At 39.7% G+C, this 24,588-nt stretch overlaps 1 protein-coding gene across 1 annotated transcript in view; it reads right to left on the bottom strand.

Moving 5' to 3' along the window:
- Positions 1-24,588, bottom strand: part of tll1 (tolloid-like 1) — a 72,112-nt gene that overhangs the window by 23,086 nt on the left and 24,438 nt on the right. Inside the window, exons 3-7 of the mRNA XM_044115757.1 lie at positions 2,810-2,932; positions 2,597-2,674; positions 1,800-1,973; positions 1,587-1,704; positions 502-680 (exon numbers count right to left, since the gene is read on the bottom strand). Of these exons, the coding sequence (XP_043971692.1) occupies positions 502-680; positions 1,587-1,704; positions 1,800-1,973; positions 2,597-2,674; positions 2,810-2,932 (672 nt within the window). The remainder of the gene's footprint in view (positions 1-501; positions 681-1,586; positions 1,705-1,799; positions 1,974-2,596; positions 2,675-2,809; positions 2,933-24,588) is intronic.

The following is a 24,588-nucleotide window of genomic DNA, read 5'->3' as shown; positions in this document are numbered from 1 at the left end:
GTTTAAGTGAGATGTTTTAATGTGGTTTTCCTGAAATAGCGCAAAAATTTATTTAAAACTATGAAAGTCTGATTTTGTTTTGTCTGAAATGTTGCTAAATATGGTAAGAAAGTCTGTGAGTTGGAAACAGTGGGGTGACTTTTGTTAACTGCAAATGTGCAGAGATGACCAGTCAGTCAAACTTCTCTCACAGCAGAGCAAAAGAGGACAATTGGCGAGATTGAAAGCGGTGATGCTTCTAAATAAATCTGCTGCCCAGTAATTTGATGCTGTCTGACTGTGTGACAGAGCAGAGGTGTGTTTGTGGAAATGTGACAGACGGTCGTCTCGGGGACTTCACAGTCATTAGGAGATCCATTCACACTTCCTGCTGGAACCCAGGCGTGAGCGTGAACCCGAGGCAAGCCGTGCCTGTCTCCTGTGACCGCTGGGGTTGCCTATAAATAGGCGGCACCCTGAGCGGCCCTGAGACGTTAGTGTCTCTGCGGTAATGAGTCTCACCCAGCTGGATGTTATCCCGGATTATGGTCACATGATCGTCACGGTCGGGCCGAGTGTGTTCGTGCCAGAAGCCGATGACGTGGCCCAGCTCGTGCACCACGATGCCAAACTTGTCGCAGTTCTTCCCTATGGAAATGGCCTGGGGTCCGTTGCCACGGCGACCCACGTAGGAACAACACCTGTAATGGATTGGTATGAAGTTCACAGCAGGGAGGCATTTAAACACAGGTTTAGTAGTGAGAAGTTTGGGGGGATAAAATGCAGTGATAGGGATGCAGTTAGTCAACAGTAAACTCATGAACATACTGGAAAGCTCATAATTAATCATATTAATACCGTAAAACTGCAGTTTTCTAAGCTTACATGAATAATCACTTGTAAGACTGAACAGAGAAACTAATTAAATTGTTTTTCCTGATTATTACAGTCATCAGTGCCAGGCCAACAAATCTGATTAAAGTTATCCAGTGAGCTGATTGCATGGTGAGGATCAGGAGCCAGGTTGCAACACAAGCACGGATAGATAACATAGAAAAACAGATACAATATTTACCAGTGGAGCTAAATAGATTAAAATTTAAATCATAAGAATTAGGATGAGGCTTTGGTAGTTCTCTCACAAACATCAACACTTCCTAATTAAAGGAAGTATTTCTATGATTAGGTACACAGCGCTGGATGTCCTGCTTTCCAGCTGCCTGCTCACCATTTTACTTTTTATTTGATACAATAAACCCTAATATCCTCAGTCACTGTAAAGAATCACGACTCACAACATCCAGTGAGTGAAGTGTCACTGCTGTCCAAACACACTCTGACCCCACCGTGCTGCCACTCGACAGAACAATGCACTTCTGCCGAGTCGGAACAAAAGAACTGGCCGAACATACAAACACTTAAAACCGAGCCCCGTGATTGGTGAGATGGGGAAACAGGAGCAGGACAGGAAGGAAAGCAAAGCCATTGTTGAGTGACCATATCGTCTCTCACTGTGACAAGGTCACTAGTGAACCCTGGGTACACACACACGCACACACACAGAGCCACGCACACAATCCAAGATATACAAAGTCTTCCAGTCTTACCCGCAGGGTCTGTAGGTGAAGACGATGTAGCTTTCCTCATCCGTCTTTTCAATGAAAGTTACACACGTCTGTTTCTCCCAGTGACGCATGGCCTGCTTGAACATGGCCCTCTGACTACCTAAACACACACATTTTACATCCTACCTTTACACAATTAAGTGTGCATTACCGCGGCTGCGTGGCGAGGGTTAAGCGGCTGAGCGGAGTTGTTACCAGTGAAGTTTCCTCCAATGACGTAGGGGATGACTCCCCCGGGCCAGATCCTTTCAGCTCGGGATGTGGCCGCTCGAGGAACACGGCTCTTCGCCGCCTCACTAGGACTCCCACCTTTCCAGGTTTGGCTTTTTGAACTGGCAGCTCTCTTGCTTTCATTCTTTGGGATGTAGTCTGATATAGAGTGAAGCAAGAAAAGCCGTTATTTTATTATTACATGTTATTAAATATTACAGTTCAAAAGTTTTTCCATCAAGACATAATAAAAATGAGCATGTTTTTAGCAAATCCTTAAAGGGGCAATATTGTGTATTTTCCAGACATACAGTGGCATTTTGTAGCACAATCAAGTAACTATGTCACTTCTAGTTATAGAAATACTTCATATATCAAATATCCCTAAAAAGAAAATTGACTTTGTAATTTAACACCTTGAAATTGGGCCTTTAAAAACTCCTGCTCTTTGTGAAACTCCGCCTACAGGAAGTCATCACAACATGACTCCTATGTTAACCCTTTAATGTTTTTACCAGCATATCATAGAGACGTAGCTCCTATTATAAGCTCAGATGACGGACAGTTTTACCAGGTACTTGCCAATTAGAGCTGGATAGGACAGGCATTACTTATGATGTTAGAACTTATGATGTTGCTGCCCATCCAAATCTGGTTTATCATTTTACAATGAAAAACATGTTATGACAGCTTCCAGTCTTATGGATACTAACTTGTTAAAGGTACAAAAGAGAACTAAATGTATCCCTCTGTAAAATAAGGGTGAATTTCAGGTTGCATACCAAAGCCAAATCCACGTATTCTCTCCAGCAAAAGGTATAACGATCCTCTCTTCACATCTTCATGTTCCCCAAGGCCTCCTGATTACAGATGACATGCAAAAAAAGTCAAAAACACAGAGACACACTCATAACATAATCTAATATTTGTCTACTTTCATGCTTCTATACGACAGCTGCTGAACAGAGTGAGTCAGTTTGGAAGAAGGCGCTCACCTGAAGTGTGTCCCTGTCGGGAATGTGAACGCACATGTGTGTGTTGTTTGAGGTCTATCGTTCTGTCGATATGGAACATCTGCAGGTCCTCCTCGTCCAAGGCGATGTCGCCCCAAAATACAGCTGAAAGCAAGTAGAAGAAAATACTGAACATACGCGTCAACATTAAAAACATGGCTGGTGGCTGGTGTGACTGAAAAACCTGTCATATTTCATGTTGGTCGATATTGATAATTATTGATTTTTTTTGTTTTAAACATACAAAATACTGCAAAACTAGTGATGTTACTGTTTCTGTTTTACATTGTTTTTATTTTCTCCTCTCCCTCCGCGCCATTGTTTGTTTTTCTTTGTTTTCTTATCAGTTATAAGGCCTGGCAGTGAAACCTGAAACTGCTGCTGTGCAATTACTCAACATGTTGTTGCTAAGTAACCAAAGAGCGAGCGAGTTTGTGGATGCCACTGAACTCGCTTAGCTCGCCGTGAGAGTTTGCGTTTCTAAAGCTTTTCCTCTGCCTGCATGTCCCAGAATGCTGTGCGGTTCAGGAATTCGGTGAATTTATTGAAAGTTCTATGAGACATCTTATCTATTGATATTGATACGTGTCTATTGCGACATATAACAATAATATATTTGTTATTGATTTATTATCCTGCCTTAATCAAAAACTAAGATGTCAAACTTTAGCAAAGATAAAAGCCAAAGATTAAAAGTGAGCGTTTAAAAGTGCTTTGAAAAATCACATGAATTCATATCACAATTTTTATTTCAATACCCTTAATACAATTGCAATACATGTTTTCAAAGAATCACTTGTTTTTGAAGAAGCTCATTTGAAAAGAAACTGTTTCGGAAATATGAAATGACTCCAATTACTGCTATTAGTATTTGTTTCCTACTTCTACTTTTCTTAGAAATAATTGGGGCCTGCCCATAGCAATGCATAAGGAGAGCAGTGACTGACTTGCGAAGCAAGTCAGTCACTGCCTCCATGCATTGCATGGCAGGCACCTATTGTTCTACACCCAATAGAATGTTTCTTTAATACGTATTATTTATTATTGGGGCCTGCCCATAGCAATGCATAAGGAGAGCAGTGACTGACTTGCGAAGCAAGTCAGTCACTGCCTCCATGCATTGCATGGCAGGCACCTATTGTTCTACACCCAATAGAATGTTTCTTTAATACGTATTATTGGGGCCTGCCCATAGCAATGCATAAGGAGAGCAGTGACTGACTTGCGAAGCAAGTCAGTCACTGCCTCCATGCATTGCATGGCAGGCACCTATTGTTCTACACCCAATAGAATGTCTCTTTATTATTCTTAACTTATTCTTCCGTCACCGTGAATGCGGCTCGTACCGCTGCGAGCCCACCCACAAAAGTGGTATCAAAACGTGCGGCTCGATCCCGTGAGGTGTGCTATTACTTTTGGTGGGATTTGGAGTTACCATGGCGACGTAAAAAGCAAAAAACGACCCCAAAATCACTAACGAGCTCACCAGGTGCATCTCTCGTCGTCAAGGGGATGAGGCAACCAGTAAATCCTGAAAATACCCTATTTTTGAGGATTTTCTGTGTCGTCATAACTTTATGTAGAAACGCCATTCAAACTTCATTTTGTAGATACGTCCGTGATCTCTTTTAAAGTGAAGACAGCACGTCAATATGTATTATGGTTTGTCCACAACTTCTTTCTAAGCGACCCAAAGTTTTTGATTTTTGGAAAAATCAGAGTGTGAAGGCCGCTCCGCTAGAGTGAGAGTCAGAGCGACATTTTGACCCCAAATCATTTTTTAACTCGCCCTCACGCTCACAAATATTGCATGATTGGTATCAAACTTGGTCATGACATTGATACGCGTGCCTGCTCCGGTCAAATGTTTTCAAAAATTATCTAGCGCTTACAGTTTTCTCTCCAGGTGCTTCAGAGCAAAGTCATGCGCCAGGGTAGCAGACAGATCTCACTGATTCACTTCCATGTATTTCTGAAAAATTTCAGACCTTGGCACACACTTTTTTTATCTCATCGCTGTTAATACTGTGAGTGAGGTAGAGATATGAATGGCGGGACTATATGAGACGACAAATAGCCCTCTCATATGCTTCAAACGGTTTTCGAATATGTATTACGGTTCCCGAACGGGAAACAGTTTTTTGCAATGCTTTTTTTAGTCAAACTGGCTGGCTCAAACAGAGAATTGTCTCCCCCTGGATGTTTCACTCACAGCTGGCAGAGAGGATTATTTACCATGGCAACGGAACCCAGAGAAGGGAGAGCTGCTAAGGACTACAAATACGCATCACTGTAGTTCTAACTAGTAGTTCAGTTAAAACAGAGGAGGACTGAGCTGGCCTTTAGAACAACTTGCTGCTATGGGCTGTATATAACTAATTTAACCCTGTCACTGTTACACAAGGGAATGAGTTTGGCCCTTTGAAATGAAGCTTACTGAAAATTTCAAAATTACTGAAAATTTCAAAATAAAAGCCCTTGAAAATTTGTACATCAGGTCATTGCTTTTTTGAGCATTATATGACTGATTTAATCCAATGACTGTTACACATGGGATGACTTTGACCCTTTCAAATGAAGCTTAACAAAAATTTCAAAATAAAAGCCTTGGGAATTTTTACATTATGTAATTGCTCTTTTTGGCTTTATGTGACTGGTTTATCCAAAGCACTCTTACACATTGGATTAGTGTGGGCATTTAATATGAAGCTTACTGCAAATTTCAAAATAAAAGCCTCAAAATGCCCCTCTGGACAGTGCACCGCCGGAGGCGGTGCAGTGATATCATTCTGCATTATCTGTTTATCCCAGGTTAGGGAACTGCCTTGCGCAGCAAGGCAGTTGATTAGCATTAGCCTTTTAGCTTAAATAAGCTATTTTCTATTTTTCAGACTTATTAGCCATGTTTAGTATACTTAATGGAGTAAGTAAATGACAGTAAACATTCTAATGATACCCCACATGCTACTGAAAGTATTTATGCTTACATTAGCATATTTGCTCATTTTAGCTAATACACTTACTTTATCATACTGAATGTTGCATGTCCAGCTTACTTAACATTCTTGTGATTCTCCACATGCTATTGATTACATTGCAGCTTTCTTTAGCATTGATGGTAATTCTTAGCATCAGAACGCTGGGTCCAAACCGACGGGCACACTTTGGCAGGCCCCAGTTAAATTTCTTCAGGAATTTTTTCTTAACTTATTCTTCCGTCACCGTGATCTGAGCCCACCCACAAATGTGGTATCAAAACGTGCGGCTCGATCCCGGGAGGTGTGCTATTACTTTTGGTGGGCTTTGGAGTTACCATGGCGACGTAAAAAGCAAAAAACGACCCCAAAATCACTAACGAGCTCACCAGGTGCAAGTCTCGTCGTCAAGGGGACGAGGCAACCAGTAAATCCTGAAAATACCCTATTTTTGAGGATTTTCTGTGTCGTCATAACTTCATGTAGAAACGCCATTCAAACTTCATTTTGTAGATACGTCCGTGATCTCTTTTAAAGTGAAGACAGCACGTCAATATGTATTATGGTTTGTCCACAACTTCTTTCTAAGCGACCCAAAGTTTTTGATTTTTGGAAAAATCAGAGTGTGAAGGCTGCTCCTCTAGAGTGAGAGTCAGAGCGACATTTTGACCCCAAATCATTTTTTAACTCGCCCTCACGCTCACAAATATTGCATGATTGGTATCAAACTTGGTCATGACATTGATACGCGTGCCTGCTCCGGTCAAATGTTTTCAAAAATTATCTAGCGCTTACAGTTTTCTCTCCAGGTGCTTCAGAGCAAAGTCATGCGCCAGGGTAGCAGACAGATCTCACTGATTCACTTCCATGTATTTCTGAAAAATTACAGACCTTGGCACACACTTTTTTATCTCATCGCTGTTAATACTGTGAGTGAGGTAGAGATATGAATGGCGGGACTATGTGAGACAAATAGCCCTCTCATATGCTTCAAACGGTTTTCGAATATGTATTACGGTTCCCGAACGGGAAACAGTTGTTTGCAATGCTTTTTTTAGTCAAACTGGCTGGCTCAAACAGAGAATTGTCTCCCCCTGGATGTCTCACTCACAGCTGGCAGAGAGGATTATTTACCATGGCAACGGAACCCAGAGCAGGGAGAGCTGCTGAGGACTACAAATACGCATCACTGTAGTTCGAACTACTAGTTCAGTTAAAACAGAGGAGGACTGAGCTGGCCTTTAGAAAAACTTGCTGCTATGGGCTGTATATAACTAATTTAACCCTGTCACTGTTACACATGGGATGAGTCTAGCCCTTTGAAATGAAGCTTACTGAAAATTTCAAAATAAAAGCCCTTGAAAATTTTTACATCAGGTCATTGCTTTTTTGAGCGTTATATGACTGATTTAATCCAATGACTGTTACACATGGGATGACTTTGACCCTTTCAAATGAAGCTTAACAAAATTTTTAAAATAAAAGCCTTGGGAATTTTTACATCATGTAATTGCTCTGTTTGGCTTTATGTGACTGGTTTATCCAAAGCACTCTTACACATTGGATTAGTGTGGGCATTTAATATGAAGCTTACTGCAAATTTCAAAATAAAAGCCTCAAAATGCCCCTCTGGACAGTGCACCGCCGGAGGCGGTGCAGTGATATCATTCTGCATTATCTGTTTATCCGAGGTTAGGGAACTGCCTTGCGCAGCAAGGCAGTTCATTAGCATTAGCCTTTTAGCTTAAATAAGCTATTTTCTATTTTTCAGACTTATTAGCCATGTTTAGTATACTTAATGGAGTAAGTAAATGACAGTAAACATTCTAATGATACCCCACATGCTACTGACAGTATTTATGCTTATATTAGCATATTTGCTCATTTTAGCTAATACACTTACTTTATCATACTGAATGTTGCATGTCCAGCTTACTTAACATTCTTGTGATTCTCCACATGCTATTGATTACATTGCAGCTTTCTTTAGCATTGATGGTAATTCTTAGCATCAGAACGCTGGGTCCAAACCGACGGGCACACTTTGGCAGGCCCCAGTTAAATTTCTTCAGGAATTTTCTAGTACGTATTATTTATTATTCTTCCGTTACCGTTAATGCGGCTCGTACCGCTGCGAGCCCACCCACAAAAGTGGTATCAAAACGTGCGGCTCGTTCCCGGGAGGGGAGCTATTACTTTTGGTGGGCTTTGGAGTTACCATGGCGACGTAAAAAGCAAAAAACGACCCCAAAATCACTAACGAGCTCACCAGGTGCATCTCTCGTCGTCAAGGGGACGAGGCAACCAGTAAATCCTGAAAATACCCTATTTTTGAGGATTTTCTGTGTCGTCATAACTTTATGTAGAAACGCCATTCAAACTTCATTTTGTAGATACGTCCGTGATCTCTTTTAAAGTGAAGACAGCACGTCAATATGTATTATGGTTTGTCCACAACTTTCTAAGCGACCCAAAGTTTTTGATTTTTGGAAAAATCAGAGTGTGAAGGCCGCTCCGCTAGAGTGAGAGTCAGAGCGACATTTTGACCCCAAATCATTTTTTAACTCGCCCTCACGCTCACAAATATTGCATGATTGGTATCAAACTTGGTCATGACATTGATACGCGTGCCTGCTCCGGTCAAATGTTTTCAAAAATTATCTAGCGCTTACAGTTTTCTCTCCAGGTGCTTCAGAGCAAAGTCATGCGCCAGGGTAGCAGACAGATCTCACTGATTCACTTCCATGTATTTCTGAAAAATTTCAGACCTTGGCACACACTTTTTTTATCTCATTGCTGTTAATACTGTGAGTGAGGTAGAGATATGAATGGCGGGACTATGTGAGACGACAAATAGCCCTCTCATATGCTTCAAACGGTTTTCGAATATGTATTACGGTTCCCGAACGGGAAACAGTTTTTTGCAATGCTTTTTTTAGTCAAACTGGCTGGCTCAAACAGAGAATTGTCTCCCCCTGGATGTCTCACTCACAGCTGGCAGAGAGGATTATTTACCATGGCAACGGAACCCAGAGCAGGGAGATTTGCTGAGGACTACAAATACGCATCACTGTAGTTCGAACTACTAGTTCAGTTAAAACAGAGGAGGACTGAGCTGGCCTTTAGAAAAACTTGCTGCTATGGGCTGTATATAACTAATTTAACCCTGTCACTGTTACACATGGGATGAGTTTGGCCCTTTGAAATGAAGCTTACTGAAAATTTCAAAATAAAAGCCCTTGAAAATTTTTACATCAGGTCATTGCTTTTTTGAGCGTTATATGACTGATTTAATCCAATGACTGTTACACATGGGATGACTTTGACCCTTTCAAATGAAGCTTAACAAAAATTTCAAAATAAAAGCCTTGGGAATTTTTACATCATGTAATTGCTCTTTTTGGCTTTATGTGACTGGTTTATCCAAAGCACTCTTACACATTGGATTAGTGTGGGCATTTAATATGAAGCTTACTGCAAATTTCAAAATAAAAGCCTCAAAATGCCCCTCTGGACAGTGCACCACCGGAGGCGGTGCAGTGATATCATTCTGCATTATCTGTTTATCCCAGGTTAGGGAACTGCCTTGCACAGCAAGGCAGTTCATTAGCATTAGCCTTTTAGCTTAAATAAGCTATTACCTATTTTTCTTACTTATCTGCCATGTTTAGTATTCTGAAGGAATTAAGTAAATTACAGAGAACATTCTAATAATATCCCACATGCTACAGAGAGCATTCACGCTAACATTAGCATATTTGCTCATTTTAGCTAATACACTTACTTTATCATACTGAATGGTGCATGTCCAGTTTACTTAACATTATTGTGATTCTATTGATTGTATTGATTACATTGCAGCTTTCTTTAGCATTGATGCAAATTGTTAGCATCAGAACGCTGGGTCCAAACCGACGGGCACACTTTGGCAGGCCCCAGTTAAATTTCTTCAGGAATTTTCTAGTTCTTCCGTTACCGTTAATGCGGCTCGTACCGCTGCGAGCCCACCCACAAAAGTGGTATCAAAACGTGCGGCTCGTTCCCGGGAAGGGAGCTATTACTTTTGGTGGGATTTGGAGTTACCATGGCGACGAAAAAAGCAAAAAACGACCCCAAAATCACTAACGAGCTCACCAGGTGCAAGTCTCGTCGTCAAGGGGACGAGGCAACCAGTAAATCCTGAAAATACCCTATTTTTGAGGATTTTCTGTGTCGTCATAACCTTATGTAGAGACGCCATTCAAACTTCATTTTGTAGATACGTCCGTGATCTCTTTTAAAGTGAAGACAGCACGTCAATATGTATTATGGTTTGTCCACAACTTCTTTCTAAGCGACCCAAAGTTTTTGATTTTTGGAAAAATCAGAGTGTGAAGGCCGCTCCGCTAGAGTGAGAGTCAGAGTGAAATTTCGACCCCAAATCATTTTTTAACTCGCCCTCACGCTCACAAATATTGCATGATTGGTATCAAACTTGGTCATGACATTGATACGCGTGCCTGCTCCGGTCAAATGTTTTCAAAAATTATCTAGCGCTTACAGTTTTCTCTCCAGGTGCTTCAGAGCAAAGTCATGCGCCAGGGTAGCAGACAGATCTCACTGATTCACTTCCATGTATTTCTGATAAATTTCAGACCTTGGCACACACTTTTTTATCTCATCGCTGTTAATACTGTGATTGAGGGACAGATATGAATGGCGTGACTATGTGAGACGACAAATAGCCGTCTCATAAGCTTCAAACGGTTTTCCAATATGTATTACGGTTCCCGAACGGAAACAGTTTTTTGCCATGCTTTTTAGTCAAACTGGCTGGCTCAAACAGAGAATTGTCTCCCCTGGATGTCTCACTCACAGCTGGCAGAGAGGATTATTTACCATGGCAACGGAACCCAGAGCAGGGAGAGCTGCTGAGGACTTCAAATCACGCATCACTGTAGTTGAACTACTAGTTCAGTTAAAACAGAGGAGGACTGAGATGGCCTTTAGAAAACTTGCTGCTATGGGCTGTATATAACTAATTTAACCCTGTCACTGTTACACATGGGATGAGTCTAGCCCTTTGAAATGAAGCTTACTGAAAATTTCAAAATAAAAGCCCTTGAAAATTTTTACATCAGGTCATTGCTTTTTTGAGCGTTATATGACTGATTTAATCCAATGACTGTTACACATGGGATGACTTTGACCCTTTCAAATGAAGCTTAAAAATTTCAAAATAAAAGCCTTGGGAATTTTTACATCATGTAATTGCTCTTTTTGGCTTTATGTGACTGGTTTATCCAAAGCACTCTTACACATTGGATTAGTGTGGGCATTTAATATGAAGCTTACTGCAAATTTCAAAATAAAAGCCTCAAAATGCCCCTCTGGACAGTGCATCACGCGAGGCGTGCAGTGATATCATTCTGCATTATCTGTTTATCCGAGGTTAGGAACTGCCTTGCAGCAAGGCAGTTCATTAGCATTAGCCTTTTAGCTTAAATAAGCTATTTTCTATTTTTCAGACTTATTAGCCATGTTTAGTATACTTAATGGAGTAAGTAAATGACAGTAAACATTCTAATGATACCCCACATGCTACTGAAAGTATTTATGCTTATATTAGCATATTTGCTCATTTTGGCTAATGCACTTGCTTTATCATACTGAATGTTGCATGTCCAGCTTACTTAACATTCTTGTGATTCTCCACATGCTATTGATTACATTGCAGTTTCTTTAGCATTGATGCAAATTCTTAGCATCAGAACGCTGGGTCCAAACCGACGGGCACACTTTGGCAGGCCCCAGTTAAATTTCTTCAGGAATTTTCTAGTATTATTACTAAGTTGCTTCATCAGGTCATTTTCTCTGACCACTTATCCTTTCCGGGCCATCAGAGATTTGGTGCTGATTTTTGCCGGTCAACAAAGAGCCACAGCCATCTTCTATCAAGTGCCCAACTATAGTTATATAGTTGAAAGTCAACAACGTTACTGTAAAAAACATTAAAACATGCTTGGAATAAAAGCCAACACGTGAATTTCTGAGAATGGATTAAGATTTGCCTGGCCTTAAGATTCTTAAGGTTGTTCAGGCTTGGATTTACTTTATCTGACCTAGATTGACCTACTAACACTTATTGCGAGAAGGTCTAAATTCCTTTGATTAGGTTAATACAATGTGCCTCAGTTCACAGGGATCTAGGATACAGAAACTGTCCCACATAAGAGAAAGCAGTCCACACAACTCCTGGAGTAGACGCTTTTTTTAAGGAATTAGCCTGTAATGTGACCTGATCTGTGTTGGCCAAACTGCTGGCTTCCAAAAAATATACATAAACATGCCTGCCTGATGGAAAACAAGCTAATACTCATGTTCACAGATGACATGCAGAGGTGGGTACAGATATTAAAAAATTCTACTCAGGTACAAGCAGACCTGCCTGACTGCCTTTTTTCTACTTTTTAAAAGTAGAAAAAGTCATCATCCAGGCTAAGATCTCCAAAACCTGCCTCTAGAAATGACTGTAGCTAACTATTTTGTTACTTCAAGCACAAATAATCCAATATTTATTAATTTATTTATTCCAAATCTGAGTATAGTATAAAATCATTAACAAGAACAAGGGATCCAAAAAACCCATATTTTTGCACCACAATAATCCAAACATGCTTGAAAAGGAGTAGGAAGAAGTAAGAAACGTGTGAACTCCTTCTCTATAAACTCAGTATTTTCAGATGGACCCTCATTAATAAATAAACAGGTTAATTAATTTTCAGTTTTATCCGGATTTACATATGTCTACATATATACATCCATACTCACACACTCATATGCATTGCAATATGCAACCAACTTAACACTACAAGCTAAAAGCTATGGTACTTATAGCCTTTCTTGGGGTTCAGCCAATCAGCTTAGAGGAACATAAATGGTTCCAGCCAATGGTGTGTGAAGTAGCAGTGTGCCTATGTATTACAGGTTCTCAAGCTGAATTTTCTATTAAATAATTTAGATTAAAAATTGAAAATGTATTTTTCAGAGAATGCAAGAAAGAGCAAGACATTCAGCAGACAACAGGAAGGCTGAACAGCAAAGTTGCTCTATTTCACCCATTTGAGCTTTTTACCTCTGCCTGCCATTGATCAAGCCAGATTTAGAAGTGTTGGTAGCCTTTCTGGAAATCTCAATTAAAGTTAAGAAAACAGGCAGAAAGAGAAGAGGAGAGACATGCAGCATAGAACTGCAGCCGACCCACATGCTGAAGCGTTTATATTTTCACTCTTAAAGAAAAAAATGTCATAAATTCACGTTTCTTTCCTCTCTATTGAATTATTTGATGTTTTTTCTTCCAGGCCGGGGAAAAAAAACTATGTTTCAGGCAAACTTTACAAATTCAGAATATTCAGTTCTTCATAAAATGGCTTTCTGATTTGGTTTACTTGACTTTTTTTATTTATTTATTTTTTGCTACAGTGAACCCTTTATGTTGATCCTCTCGTTTTGAATCGTACCAGAGGTTCTGTGTGGTGAGAGTCAGCAGTGAAGTGAATAAATATGCCGCCACCATCTGATTTCAGTTATAATTTCTAATCATAATAAATTCTATAAAACCCTGCAAACTAAAACTAACTGATTTCAAAATGAGGCGCTCCATTTTTTTGCCCACTGCCTGTGACTGTAATGATGTCTTGAAGTCCAGCGACTTGCTGACTTTCAGAAACCTTGTCATGCAGCAGCATGGGGTCTCACTTTGAACTTTCTTATGCACATTGAGAAACTTGTTTCACACCAGCTGGAGCTTAGACCAGCTTAGCCAGTTGCACTGTTTACATACACACCACACAAAAATGCACAGACTGAGCCACCAGGTCGGTGGTCTCACAGTGATCTGACATCAGGTCATGTGTAGAACTTTTCTCATTAAAACCTCCATCCTGCCTTCCTAATTCTCTCTACCTGTTCCCCGTATCCACAATCAACTTCTGACATAACTTTGAATGTGAGCCACGCAGGCTCACATTCAAAGTTGTAATTCACATAATTAATTTCTCGCACAGGATGTGAACAGATTTTCTTAGAGCAGGATGTAGCTGAAGGAATCTTGGACTAATCAACAGATCATAACAGCGGGTAAAGTGCAGGTTAATGCTACACTCAGTGGTCTTATCTTAACAGGTGTGAAAGATCATTTGGAAAAATGGAATTCAGGGGAACATTTCACTTGTGTTTTTACTCAGTTGAGAAAAGTCCTGTGTTAAAAAAAAATTGATCTTAGAAAAATCACAAGTGACACAGCGTCAAGATTTCAATCAGCTGCCTGACTGAACAAGGACCTGGTTCAGCTTGATGCCACACACACCAGGGAGGATGACAAACTGAGGTGGGGAAAAAAAAATCACTGTTTGAGAACTTCAGCAAAAAGTTATATTTTAGAGTCGTAACATCCATTAAACTTCGTCTACATGCTAACCATATCAGCAAAAAGCCTCCACATATGTGATGAGTTTTTCTAAACGCTGTGAGGGTTTTTTCTGGGAGTTGTATGCCAGTGTCAGAGGAGACTTTGAGTTTTTCAGTAACAAACACTCCAGGCAGGTCTGGTGTGTAGCGAAGGATAATTATCTACAGAAGCATCTCATTCCCATTGTTAAACATGGAGGAGGAGCTGTGGCTCTGTTGTTTTGAGGGGAGTAATTAATTACAATAGGTAATTACTTGATAATGATCTAAAACATGTGGAGGGAACGACACAGAAATGGCTCACAGGACACAAAATAAACCTCCTACCACGGTTATCTCAGGCCCCAGGCTTACAGAACGATAGAAACCATCAGGAGAAAAGAGAGAAAAACAAAAGGATCCCCCTCTCTCTCTCTCTCTCTCTCTGTATATTCCTTCTTAAAGCGGCAGAGGCCCAAATATAAGGCGTTAAATTACAAAGTCAAATTTCTTTGGAGTCATGTTTGATACATACAGCATTTTTATAAGATAACATAATTCTTTGATATTGCTATCAAATGGCCTGGAAAATACACAGTACTGTCCTTTTGCCTGTCCTCTGATGATGGGAAGTCTTCCCACTGATGCCGTGGAGGCTGATGGTTTATAAGGAATGAGAACTCCAGGAACCAGGAACAAATGTTGCATGTGAAGCTTCAGAACTGCACATGTTTGACGGTTTCACCTTCCATTCACCACCATCAATAACCCACATTCTAAATCAAATAAGGCCTAAAATCATTTACTATAGAATAAATATGTCACGTTAGACATTTTTATCGCAGATTTGAGATGCAGCCATGCACCAAAAGGCTCACAAAGAGACATAAGTAATAGTTTAACTGCTTTGTGTTTTCACAGCTGTAACTTTCAGTCAGTCAGTTCTATTCTCCCTTTATAGTCGCCTTTACTGTTCACTCTGGCAATAGAGCCTTTTTCTGTTGCGATTCGCTCACATCCTCATCTCACTGGAATCACGGTTGGACCTACACAACATAGGATTTCCTTGTTCGCAGACGATGTGATCTTATTCATATCAAAATTAAGTCAATCAATACAAATTATTATGGAAATAATTAAATTATTTAGTGAGATATCTGGATACAAAATAAACCAAAACAAGTCTTCCATAATGAATGCAAATGAAAGAATTAGCCCATCTTCAGATGTATTACAGTTTAAAATAGTTAATGAATTTAAATATTTAGGAGTACACATCTCTTCAGATCTTGAACAGGTTGCTGCGACCAATTACAAACTCATATTGAATTAAGTAGATCATTCATTTGAAAGATGGAGGCCACTACCAATATCTATGATTGGAAGAATAAATATAATAAAGATAAACATATTGCCAAAGTTACTATATATATGTTGCTCTACCGCCTCCTCCTGAATTCTTTTCACAAATAAAGAAGAAGATGTTACGTTTTTTATGGAACAATAGGAAGTCCAGACTCCGTTTGTCTTTACTGTACCTCCCTTATGACCGTGGAGGCTTGAAGTGCCCAAATTTTCACTTGTATTATTACGCTGTGCAGTTGAGATCTATGATGTTTCATTACAGTAATCATTCTCCACATTGGACTGACATGGAGACTCAGGATTTAAAATTGACTCTTCCTTCATATTTATATTCAAATTCAATCCTCAATTCCACCGACATGCCTTCAATTGTGGAAGCTGAGCCTGGGGACTCTGGGTTCGATCCCCAGGCCAGGGATCGAACCCAAATTAAAATTCATTTCAGTGTGATTCATACTGAAATGATTCATTTCAGTATTCTCTCAGTCTAGAGAAGGCAGTTCTCTAGACAGAGAGAAAACATAAATAGACAGTTTTGTTTTTTTTACCCATTGAAAACACAGCAGGCTTTAGTGAAGATATTGGACATGGTCGTACTGGTTCATGCATGAACTTATTAACTGGTTTAAAAGCCATAGAACATGTTACCAGCACCCCCATAACTTTTAGGATTTTGTATTAATTTGGCTTTTTTTTTTTTTTTAACACACTTCAGGAGAAGCTTGTTTGGTGCTTGTGTCTGCCCCTGCAGTACAAGTGGAAATAAATGCAGTTTATTTAGTCAAATAAACAACTCTTACTAAAGGATTCAGAGGCTTTATGAAGACATAATTAATCCAAAATGAAACGACTTTATGCTGGAAGCTCTCCCACTTGTTCTGGCTTGGAAACAGCAGCCAGTGGAAGTTGCTCCAGGAAACAATCACAGCAGAACCATAAACCTTCTTCTACTGACTCTGCTCAACTCTAAGAAAGATTTCTGCCTTGCTGATAATGTTGGAGTCAAATGACTTAATTTTACACCTGGTGAGATCTGAGATTTGACAAATAGATTAAAGGTTTTTTGAACTATTATTTGGTATAAAAGATAATTATGACATATATATATGTTGAAAATGACTTCAAACTAATTGATTTTGACTGTGGTGGGGCTGTTGGCGGTGGGCTGCTCACAAACCGCTGATCTCCTGGCCTTGATTTGTAAAATCAAGGCCCAAAGCAGAAGCAGAAGTTGTGTGGAAAAAAGATGTCAGAGGTTAAAGGAGAACAGGCAGACTGGTACGAGATTGCAAACAGGCAACAGCGGCTCAAACAACAACTCGCTAAAATAAAGGAATGCAGAAAACTGTCTGAGCAAATGACACATCAAACCTGTAAGCAGATGGGCAACAGCAGCAGAAGACCACATCAAGTGGAACTCCTGTCAGCTAAGAACCAACAACTGAGGCTACAATTCACACCAGCTCACCAAAATAGGACAATAAAGAGATTGGTTGGAAAATTTCTTGCCACAAAAAGTCGTGAGTTCTATTTCACCAGGGGTCTTCAGCGCCGGGCCTGGAGGGCAGACATTTCTAGAGTTTGATTGAAGAGGATTAAACAGGGCTGTTGTGAATGCACCCTGGGAGAGTTATTGTATAAATGATGTCTTTATAGACCATACTTAGAGACAATGGATTGTATCAAAAGAAGTATGGAATCAAATTACATTTTGACAGGAATGATCTTACTTAGAAAGTAAAATGATCTTCATATTCCTAAAAATTCTGAAGCTGCTTTAACTGAGCAGGAAACGAAAAAGAGAAAAGGAGCTTAAGAATAAACAGAAGTAATGTTAAATGTCATGTGATCATATGTCACACGTTTTAACAACTAGTTTTTCTGTGGGAATGGAGATTGCAGTTATTAGATTTGATTCCGTCAAACAAGTAACATTTTTCTCTCTGGTTCATCCAGCTGGTTTCTCTGTATTTGCACCAGTTCATATGGACGACGTTGTTGTGAATGCCTAACAGATAACCATCTCTAGATGACTATCTGAGCTTAATCATTGCTCTCCATGGGGATTAAAGACACCAATACATGAACAATAGCCGAGGAGAGGCTTGTCACTTGGTTAATCAGGGTAGCTATTGAAGGAAATGGGGGACGAGACGAGACTATTGTGTTCATTACAGTCCATTGTACTGAAGGAGACAGGAGCAAACCACAGGGACCACTGATTTACAAAATACTGTAAATGTGGGTTGTGTTGCAGACGCTACAGATCATGACTATTTAAAGAGGAATTTTCTTTTTGTTGTACAACATAACTGATCAGAATATTTATTTTATCAAAGCTCTCATGTACTAAGTGCACTCTCAAGCTTCCCCTGTAACAAATTTGGGAAAGTCAAAATATAACTGTAGCTGAGTTGACCTGATCTTGTGTCTAGTTCAGAACAGCAGTGTCTAAACGTTTTGCCATTAGGGCCAAAAATGTCAAAGTGAAGGCCACATTTTTAAAAATTAAAACTGAAAAGATTACTTGAGATATTTACTGTTTTTATTGCTTCAGTAACAAACTAAATAGACAATATTTAAATAAAGCAAAGATTATTATCAATCCAAAATATAAACACAGTCTTGAACAGTTGTTTTAAATGACAGGTAAATATTTTTTCCTTTTTTTTTTTTTTTTGTAGTTTATTATTCTCATTTAAAAAAAAAAACTCTGTTAATTAAAGAGAAATACTTTGTATTGTTTTAAGAAGATTTTATTAGTTTGTAAAAATCTCTAATTAATTCCAAATTTGCAAGATTTTTGAATGTGGACTGACAAGAGGTCAAAGAAAATCCTCCAAAGGGCTGGAAAGGATCAATTTGATATATAAAGTCTGGCGTCACATGAAGCAAATCAATCAGCACTGAAAACTTCTTAAAGATGATTTCAGCAAATGAAATCACCATGGTTACATAAAAATAAACCAAAAATAAATACTGCAATAAAAACCCTTGAAAATGTAATAGTAAAAGATCTTTTAAAAACTTAATTTAAGACATTTTTTGCCAAGAACTGCAAAGCCAGTTTCTTTGATTCTGATGGGGTTTATGTGGGTGCACCACTTTATATAAGTACTTATTTTTTATGGTCCTGTTTCATCTGTCATTTATGACACTCAGCCATGTACCCGGGGTGTCACCGTTTCAACTAACACTCCCTCTAATGCAATATTCCTGTTATGCAAAAATAAAACCCATAAAAATGACAAAACTCCACAAACACAAAAGAAGCACCTATTTAACGACATGCAAGTTATTTTATGTACGATGGATTGTCTTGGCCCAGCATTAAACACCAATTTTACACTGTGTTTGTTTCTAAATGCAGGAAGACTTTGTGACAGTAGTGGAAGTTAAATATATAATTTTTTCCATACATAATTTCAGCCTAACAAAGGGAAGTACAATGATTAAAGGCTTCCCAGAGAAAGAGAGCTGACACAAGCAGATATGCAAAGAGAGAGGAGAGAGGGTGCTCTGTGATTGTAATTTTGGCTCATCGATTGGGGTCTTGTTAGTCCACAGGGATGCCATAAATAGCCCAAAGTCAAGCCTGGGGTGAGGAGGGGTTCGTTAGGACTGCACGGCTCAGAGGAGGCAGGAGGAAAAGAATCGATGTAAAAAACAAACCGCCAGGATCCTCCCAGGAGACCTGCATCATGCTGACCGGGGCCTTACTGTTTCTTACTGTTTGCCCTTCAGGAGAGGCATTGCAGCAGACACACACGTTCACGCACGCACACACACACACACACACACACACGCACCCACACACACACACACACACACAGTCTAATGCAGTAATGCACCAAACACAAACTGAGGAAACAGCTCCAACTTGCAGAACAGTTTTCAGACCCGTTATTTTAGTTTCCCTTTGGGATCAATCAAGTATTGACACCTATTTATTCTGTTTGATGGTAAAATTACAAAGTTTTTCAAGTTTTACTGCATATCTTTCAAAAGTGAACCTGTCATTTGTGTTCCTATCATATTGAGCGTTGAATGTGATCTACCTTTGAGTAATGCATTAATGTTAGTGTCTTATCCATGGTGGGAAACACAATGATACTGTAGAGAAAGACAATCCTCTACTCAGCTCTTAAAGGAGCAGTGTTATGTAAAATAAACTTTAATGAGCTTTACATGAAGTTATGTTATTACCTCATTGAAAACATGGTGCCCATGTTGCCTTGATTTTTTTATGAATGTTTTATAAATCCTTTAATCTCCCATGGCAACCATTCAGCTGTGCAAAACACCTGGATCTGCCTTCGAGATATAGCTCCTCCAGTTTTCAAGTTTCTGAACTGCCTGAACTGCAGTTTCTGGCCCCACTCAGCTCCTTCAGACTAGCCAGTCGCAATCAGCAAACATCTGGTGGAAGTGAGCATCTGCTGAGCTCATTATAGGAGCTACTTCTCAAAACAATGCTGGTGAAAACGTTGTTAAGGGGTTAATAGAGGAGCAATTCTGTAACTAGAAAATTCCTGAAGAAATTTAACTGGGGCCTGCCAAAGTGTGCCCGTCGGTTTGGACCCAGCGTTGTGATGCTAAGAATTAGCATCAATGCTAAAGAAAGCTGCAATGTAATCAATAGCATGTGGAGAATCACAAGAATGTTAAGTAAGCTGGACATGCAACATTCAGTATGATAAAGTAAGTGTATTAGCTAAAATGAGCAAATATGCTAATATAAGCATAAATACTTTCAGTAGCATGTGGGGTATCATTAGAATGTTTACTGTCATTTACTTACTCCATTAAGTATACTAAACATGGCTAATAAGTCTGAAAAATAGAAAATAGCTTATTTAAGCTAAAAGGCTAATGCTAATGAACTGCCTTGCTGCGCAAGGCAGTTCCCTAACCTCGGATAAACAGATAATGCAGAATGATATCATTGCACCGCCTCCGGCGGTGCACTGTCCAGAGGGGCATATTGAGGCTTTTATTTTGAAATTTGCAGTAAGCTTCATATTAAATGCCCACACTAATCCAGTGTCTAAGAGTGCTTTGGATAAACCAGTCACGTCAAGCAAAAATGAGCAAATATATGATGTAAAAATTGCCAAAGCTTTTATTTTGAAATTTTTGTTAAGCTTCATTTGAAAGGGTCAAAGTCATCCCATGTGTAACAGTCATTGGATTAAATCAGTCATATAACGCTCAAAAAAGCAATGACCTGATGTAAAAATGTTCAAGGGCTTTTATTTTGAAATTTTCAGTAAGCTTCATTTTGAAGGGCTAGACTCATCCCATGTGTAACAGTGACAGGGTTAAATGAGTTATATACAGCCCATAGCAGCAAGTTGTTCTAAAGGCCAGCTCAGTCCTCCTCTGTTTTAACTGAACTACTAGTTAGAACTACAGTGATGCGTATTTGTAGTCTAAGCAGCTCTCCCTGCTCTGGGTTCCGTTGCCATGGTAAATAATCCTCTCTGCCAGCTGTGAGTGAGACATCCAGGGGGAGACAATTCTCTGTTTGAGCCAGCCAGTTTGACTAAAAAAAGCATTGCAAACAACTGTTTCCCGTTCGGGAACCGTAATACATATTCAAAAACCGTTTGAAGCATATGAGACGGCTATTTGTCGTCTCACATAGTCCCGCCATTCATATCTCTACCTCACTCACAGTATTAACAGCGATGAGATAAAAAAAGTGTGTGCCAAGGTCTGAAATTTATCAGAAATACATGGAAGTGAATCAGTGAGATCTGTCTGCTACCCTGGTGCATGACTTTGCTCTGAAGCACCTGGAGAGAAAACTGTAAGCGCTAGATAATTTTTGAAAACATTTGACCGGAGCAGGCACGCGTATCAATGTCAGGACCAAGTTTGATACCAATCATGCAATATTTGTGAGCGTGAGGGCGAGTTAAAAAATGATTTGGGGTCAAAATGTCGCTCTGACTCTCACTCTAGCGGAGCGGCCTTCACACTCTGATTTTTCCAAAAATCAAAAACTTTGGGTCGCTTAGAAAGAAGTTGTGGACAAACCATAATACATATTGACGTGCTGTCTTCACTTTAAAAGAGATCACGGACGTATCTACAAAATGAAGTTTGAATGGCGTTTCTACATAAGGTTATGACGACACAGAAAATCCTCAAAAATAGGGTATTTTCAGGATTTACTGGTTGCCTCGTCCCCTTGACGACGAGACTTGCACCTGGTGAGCTCGTTAGTGATTTTGGGGTCGTTTTTTGCTTTTTACGTCGCCATGGTAACTCCAAATCCCACCAAAAGTAATAGCTCCAATGCCGGGTTCGAGCCGCACGTTTTGATACCACTTTTGTGGGTGGGCTCGCAGCGGTACGAGCCGCATTAACGGTCACGGAAGAAAAATAAATAATTATAATACTTAAAGAGACGTTCTATTGGGTGTAGAACAATAGGTGCCTGCCATGCAATGCATGGAGGCAGTGACTGACTTGCTTCGCAAGTCAGTCACTGCTCTCCTTATGCATTGCTATGGGCAGGCCCCAATAAAGAGACATTCTATTGGGTGTAGAACAATAGGTGCCTGCCATGCAATGCATGGAGGCAGTGACTGACTTGCTTCGCAAGTCAGTCACTGCTCTCCTTATGCATTGCTATGGGCAGGCCCCAATAATAATAATAAAGAGACATTCTATTGGGTGTAGAACAATAGGTGCCATGTGCATGGAGTGAGTGACTGACTTGCTTCGCAAGTCAGTCACTGCTCTCCTTATGCATTGCTATGGGCAGGCCCCAACTAGAAAATTCCTGAAGAAATTTAACTGGGGCCTGCCAAAGTGTGCCCGTCGGTTTGGACCCAGCGTTCTGATGCTAAGAATTAGCATCAATGCTAAAGAAAGCTGCAATGTAATCAATAGAATCAATAGAATGTTAAGTAAACTGGACATGCAACATTCAGTATGATAAAGTAAGTGTATAAGCTAAAATGAGCAAAAATGCTAATGTTAGCCTGAATGCTCTCAGTAGCATGTGGGGTATTATTAGAATGTTCTCTGTAATTTACTTAATTCCTTCAGTATACTAAACATGGCAGATAAGTAAGAAAAATAGGTAATAGCTTATTTAAGCTAAAAGGCTAATGCTAATGAACTGCCTTGCTACGCAAGGCAGTTCCCTAACCTGAGAGAAGAATATAAAGCATTCTAATATTATGGCATCGCCTTACAGCGATGCATTAACCTGAGGGTCATATTGAGGCTTTTATTTAGAAATTCGCAGAAAGCTTCTTTATAAATGCCCACACTAATCCAGTGTGTAAGAGTGATTTGGATAAACCAGTCACGTAAAGCCAAAAAGAGCAAATACATGATGTAAAAATTGCCAAGGCTTTTATTTTGAAATTAGTGTTAATCTTCATTTGAAAGTGCCAAACTCATCCCATGTGTAACAGTGATTGTGTTGAATCGGTTCTATAATGCTCAAAACACAAGTAGTTCTAAAGGCCAGCTCAGTCCTCCTCTGTAGTAACTGACAGTTCCACCATGTTGTAGTTCTAACCTTCAGTCTTTGTAGTTCTAAAGAGCAACTCAACTGTCATGTGAGTGAAACACACAGGGAGAGATGGAATCCTAACTGTTTGAAGCAGTTACTTTTTCTGATCAAAGCAGGCCAAACATATCTTTACCTAATTGTTGCCAATAGCATGTGGGGTATAATTAGAATGTTTCCTGTAATTCATTTACTGCATTCAGTATATTTAAAATGACTAAGTAAGAAAAATAGCTAATAGTTTATTCAAGGTAAAAGTCTTATCTTAATTGACTGCCTTGCTGCGCAAGGCAGATCCCTAATCTGAGAGAAGAATATAAAGCATTCTAATATTATTGCATCGCCTTACGGCGATGCATTAACCTGAGGGAAATATGAAGGCTTTTATTTTGAAATATAAACATAAGCTTCATATTAAATGCCCACACTAATCCAATGGCTAACAGTGTTTGGGTTAAATCTCTTGAAATTTTTGTTAAGCTTCATTTGAAAGGGTCAAAGTCATCCCATGTGTAACAGTCATTGGATTAAATCAGTCATATAACGCTCAAAAAAGCAATGACCTGATGTAAAAATTTTCAAGGGGTTTTATTTTGAAATTTTCAGTAAGCTTCATTTCAAAGGGCTAGACTCATCCCATGTGTAACAGTGACAGGGTTAAATGAGTTATATACAGCCCATAGCAGCAAGTTGTTGTAAAGGCCAGCTCAGTCCTCCTCTGTTTTAACTGAACTACTAGTTAGAACTACAGTGATGCGATTGTAGTCCCAAGCAGCTCTCCCTGCTCTGGGTTCCGTTGCCATGGTAAATAATCCTCTCTGCCAGCTGTGAGTGAGACATCCAGGGGGGGACAATTCTCTGTTTGAGCCAGCCAGTTTGACTAAAAAAAGCATTGCAGACAACTGTTTCCCGTTCGGGAACCGTAATACATATTCGAAAACCGTTTGAAGCATATGAGAGGGCTATTTGTCGTCTCACATAGTCCCGCCATTCATATCTCTACCTCACTCACAGTATTAACAGCGATGAGATAAAAAAAGTGTGTGCCAAGGTCTGAAATTTTTCAGAAATACATGGAAGTGAATCAGTGAGATCTGTCTGCTACCCTGGCGCATGACTTTGCTCTGAAGCACCTGGAGAGAAAACTGTAAGCGTTAGATAATTTTTGAAAACATTTGACCGGAGCAGGCACGTATCAATGTCATGACCAAGTTTGATACCAATCATGCAATATTTGTGAGCGTGAGGCGAGTTAAAAATGATTTGGGGTCAAAATGTCGCTCTGACTCTCACTCTAGCGGAGCGGCCTTCACACTCTGATTTTTCCAAAAATCAAAAACTTTGGGTCGCTTAGAAAGAAGTTGTGGACAAACCATAATACATATTGACGTGCTGTCTTCACTTTAAAAGAGATCACGGACGTATCTACAAAATGAAGTTTGAATGGCGTTTCTACATAA

Source organism: Gambusia affinis, linkage group LG04, assembly GCF_019740435.1.
Source record: "Gambusia affinis linkage group LG04, SWU_Gaff_1.0, whole genome shotgun sequence".
Taxonomy (NCBI): domain Eukaryota; kingdom Metazoa; phylum Chordata; class Actinopteri; order Cyprinodontiformes; family Poeciliidae; genus Gambusia; species Gambusia affinis.
The sequence above is the reverse complement of the archived record's forward strand: the minus strand, read 5'-3'. Positions and strand labels throughout refer to the sequence as shown.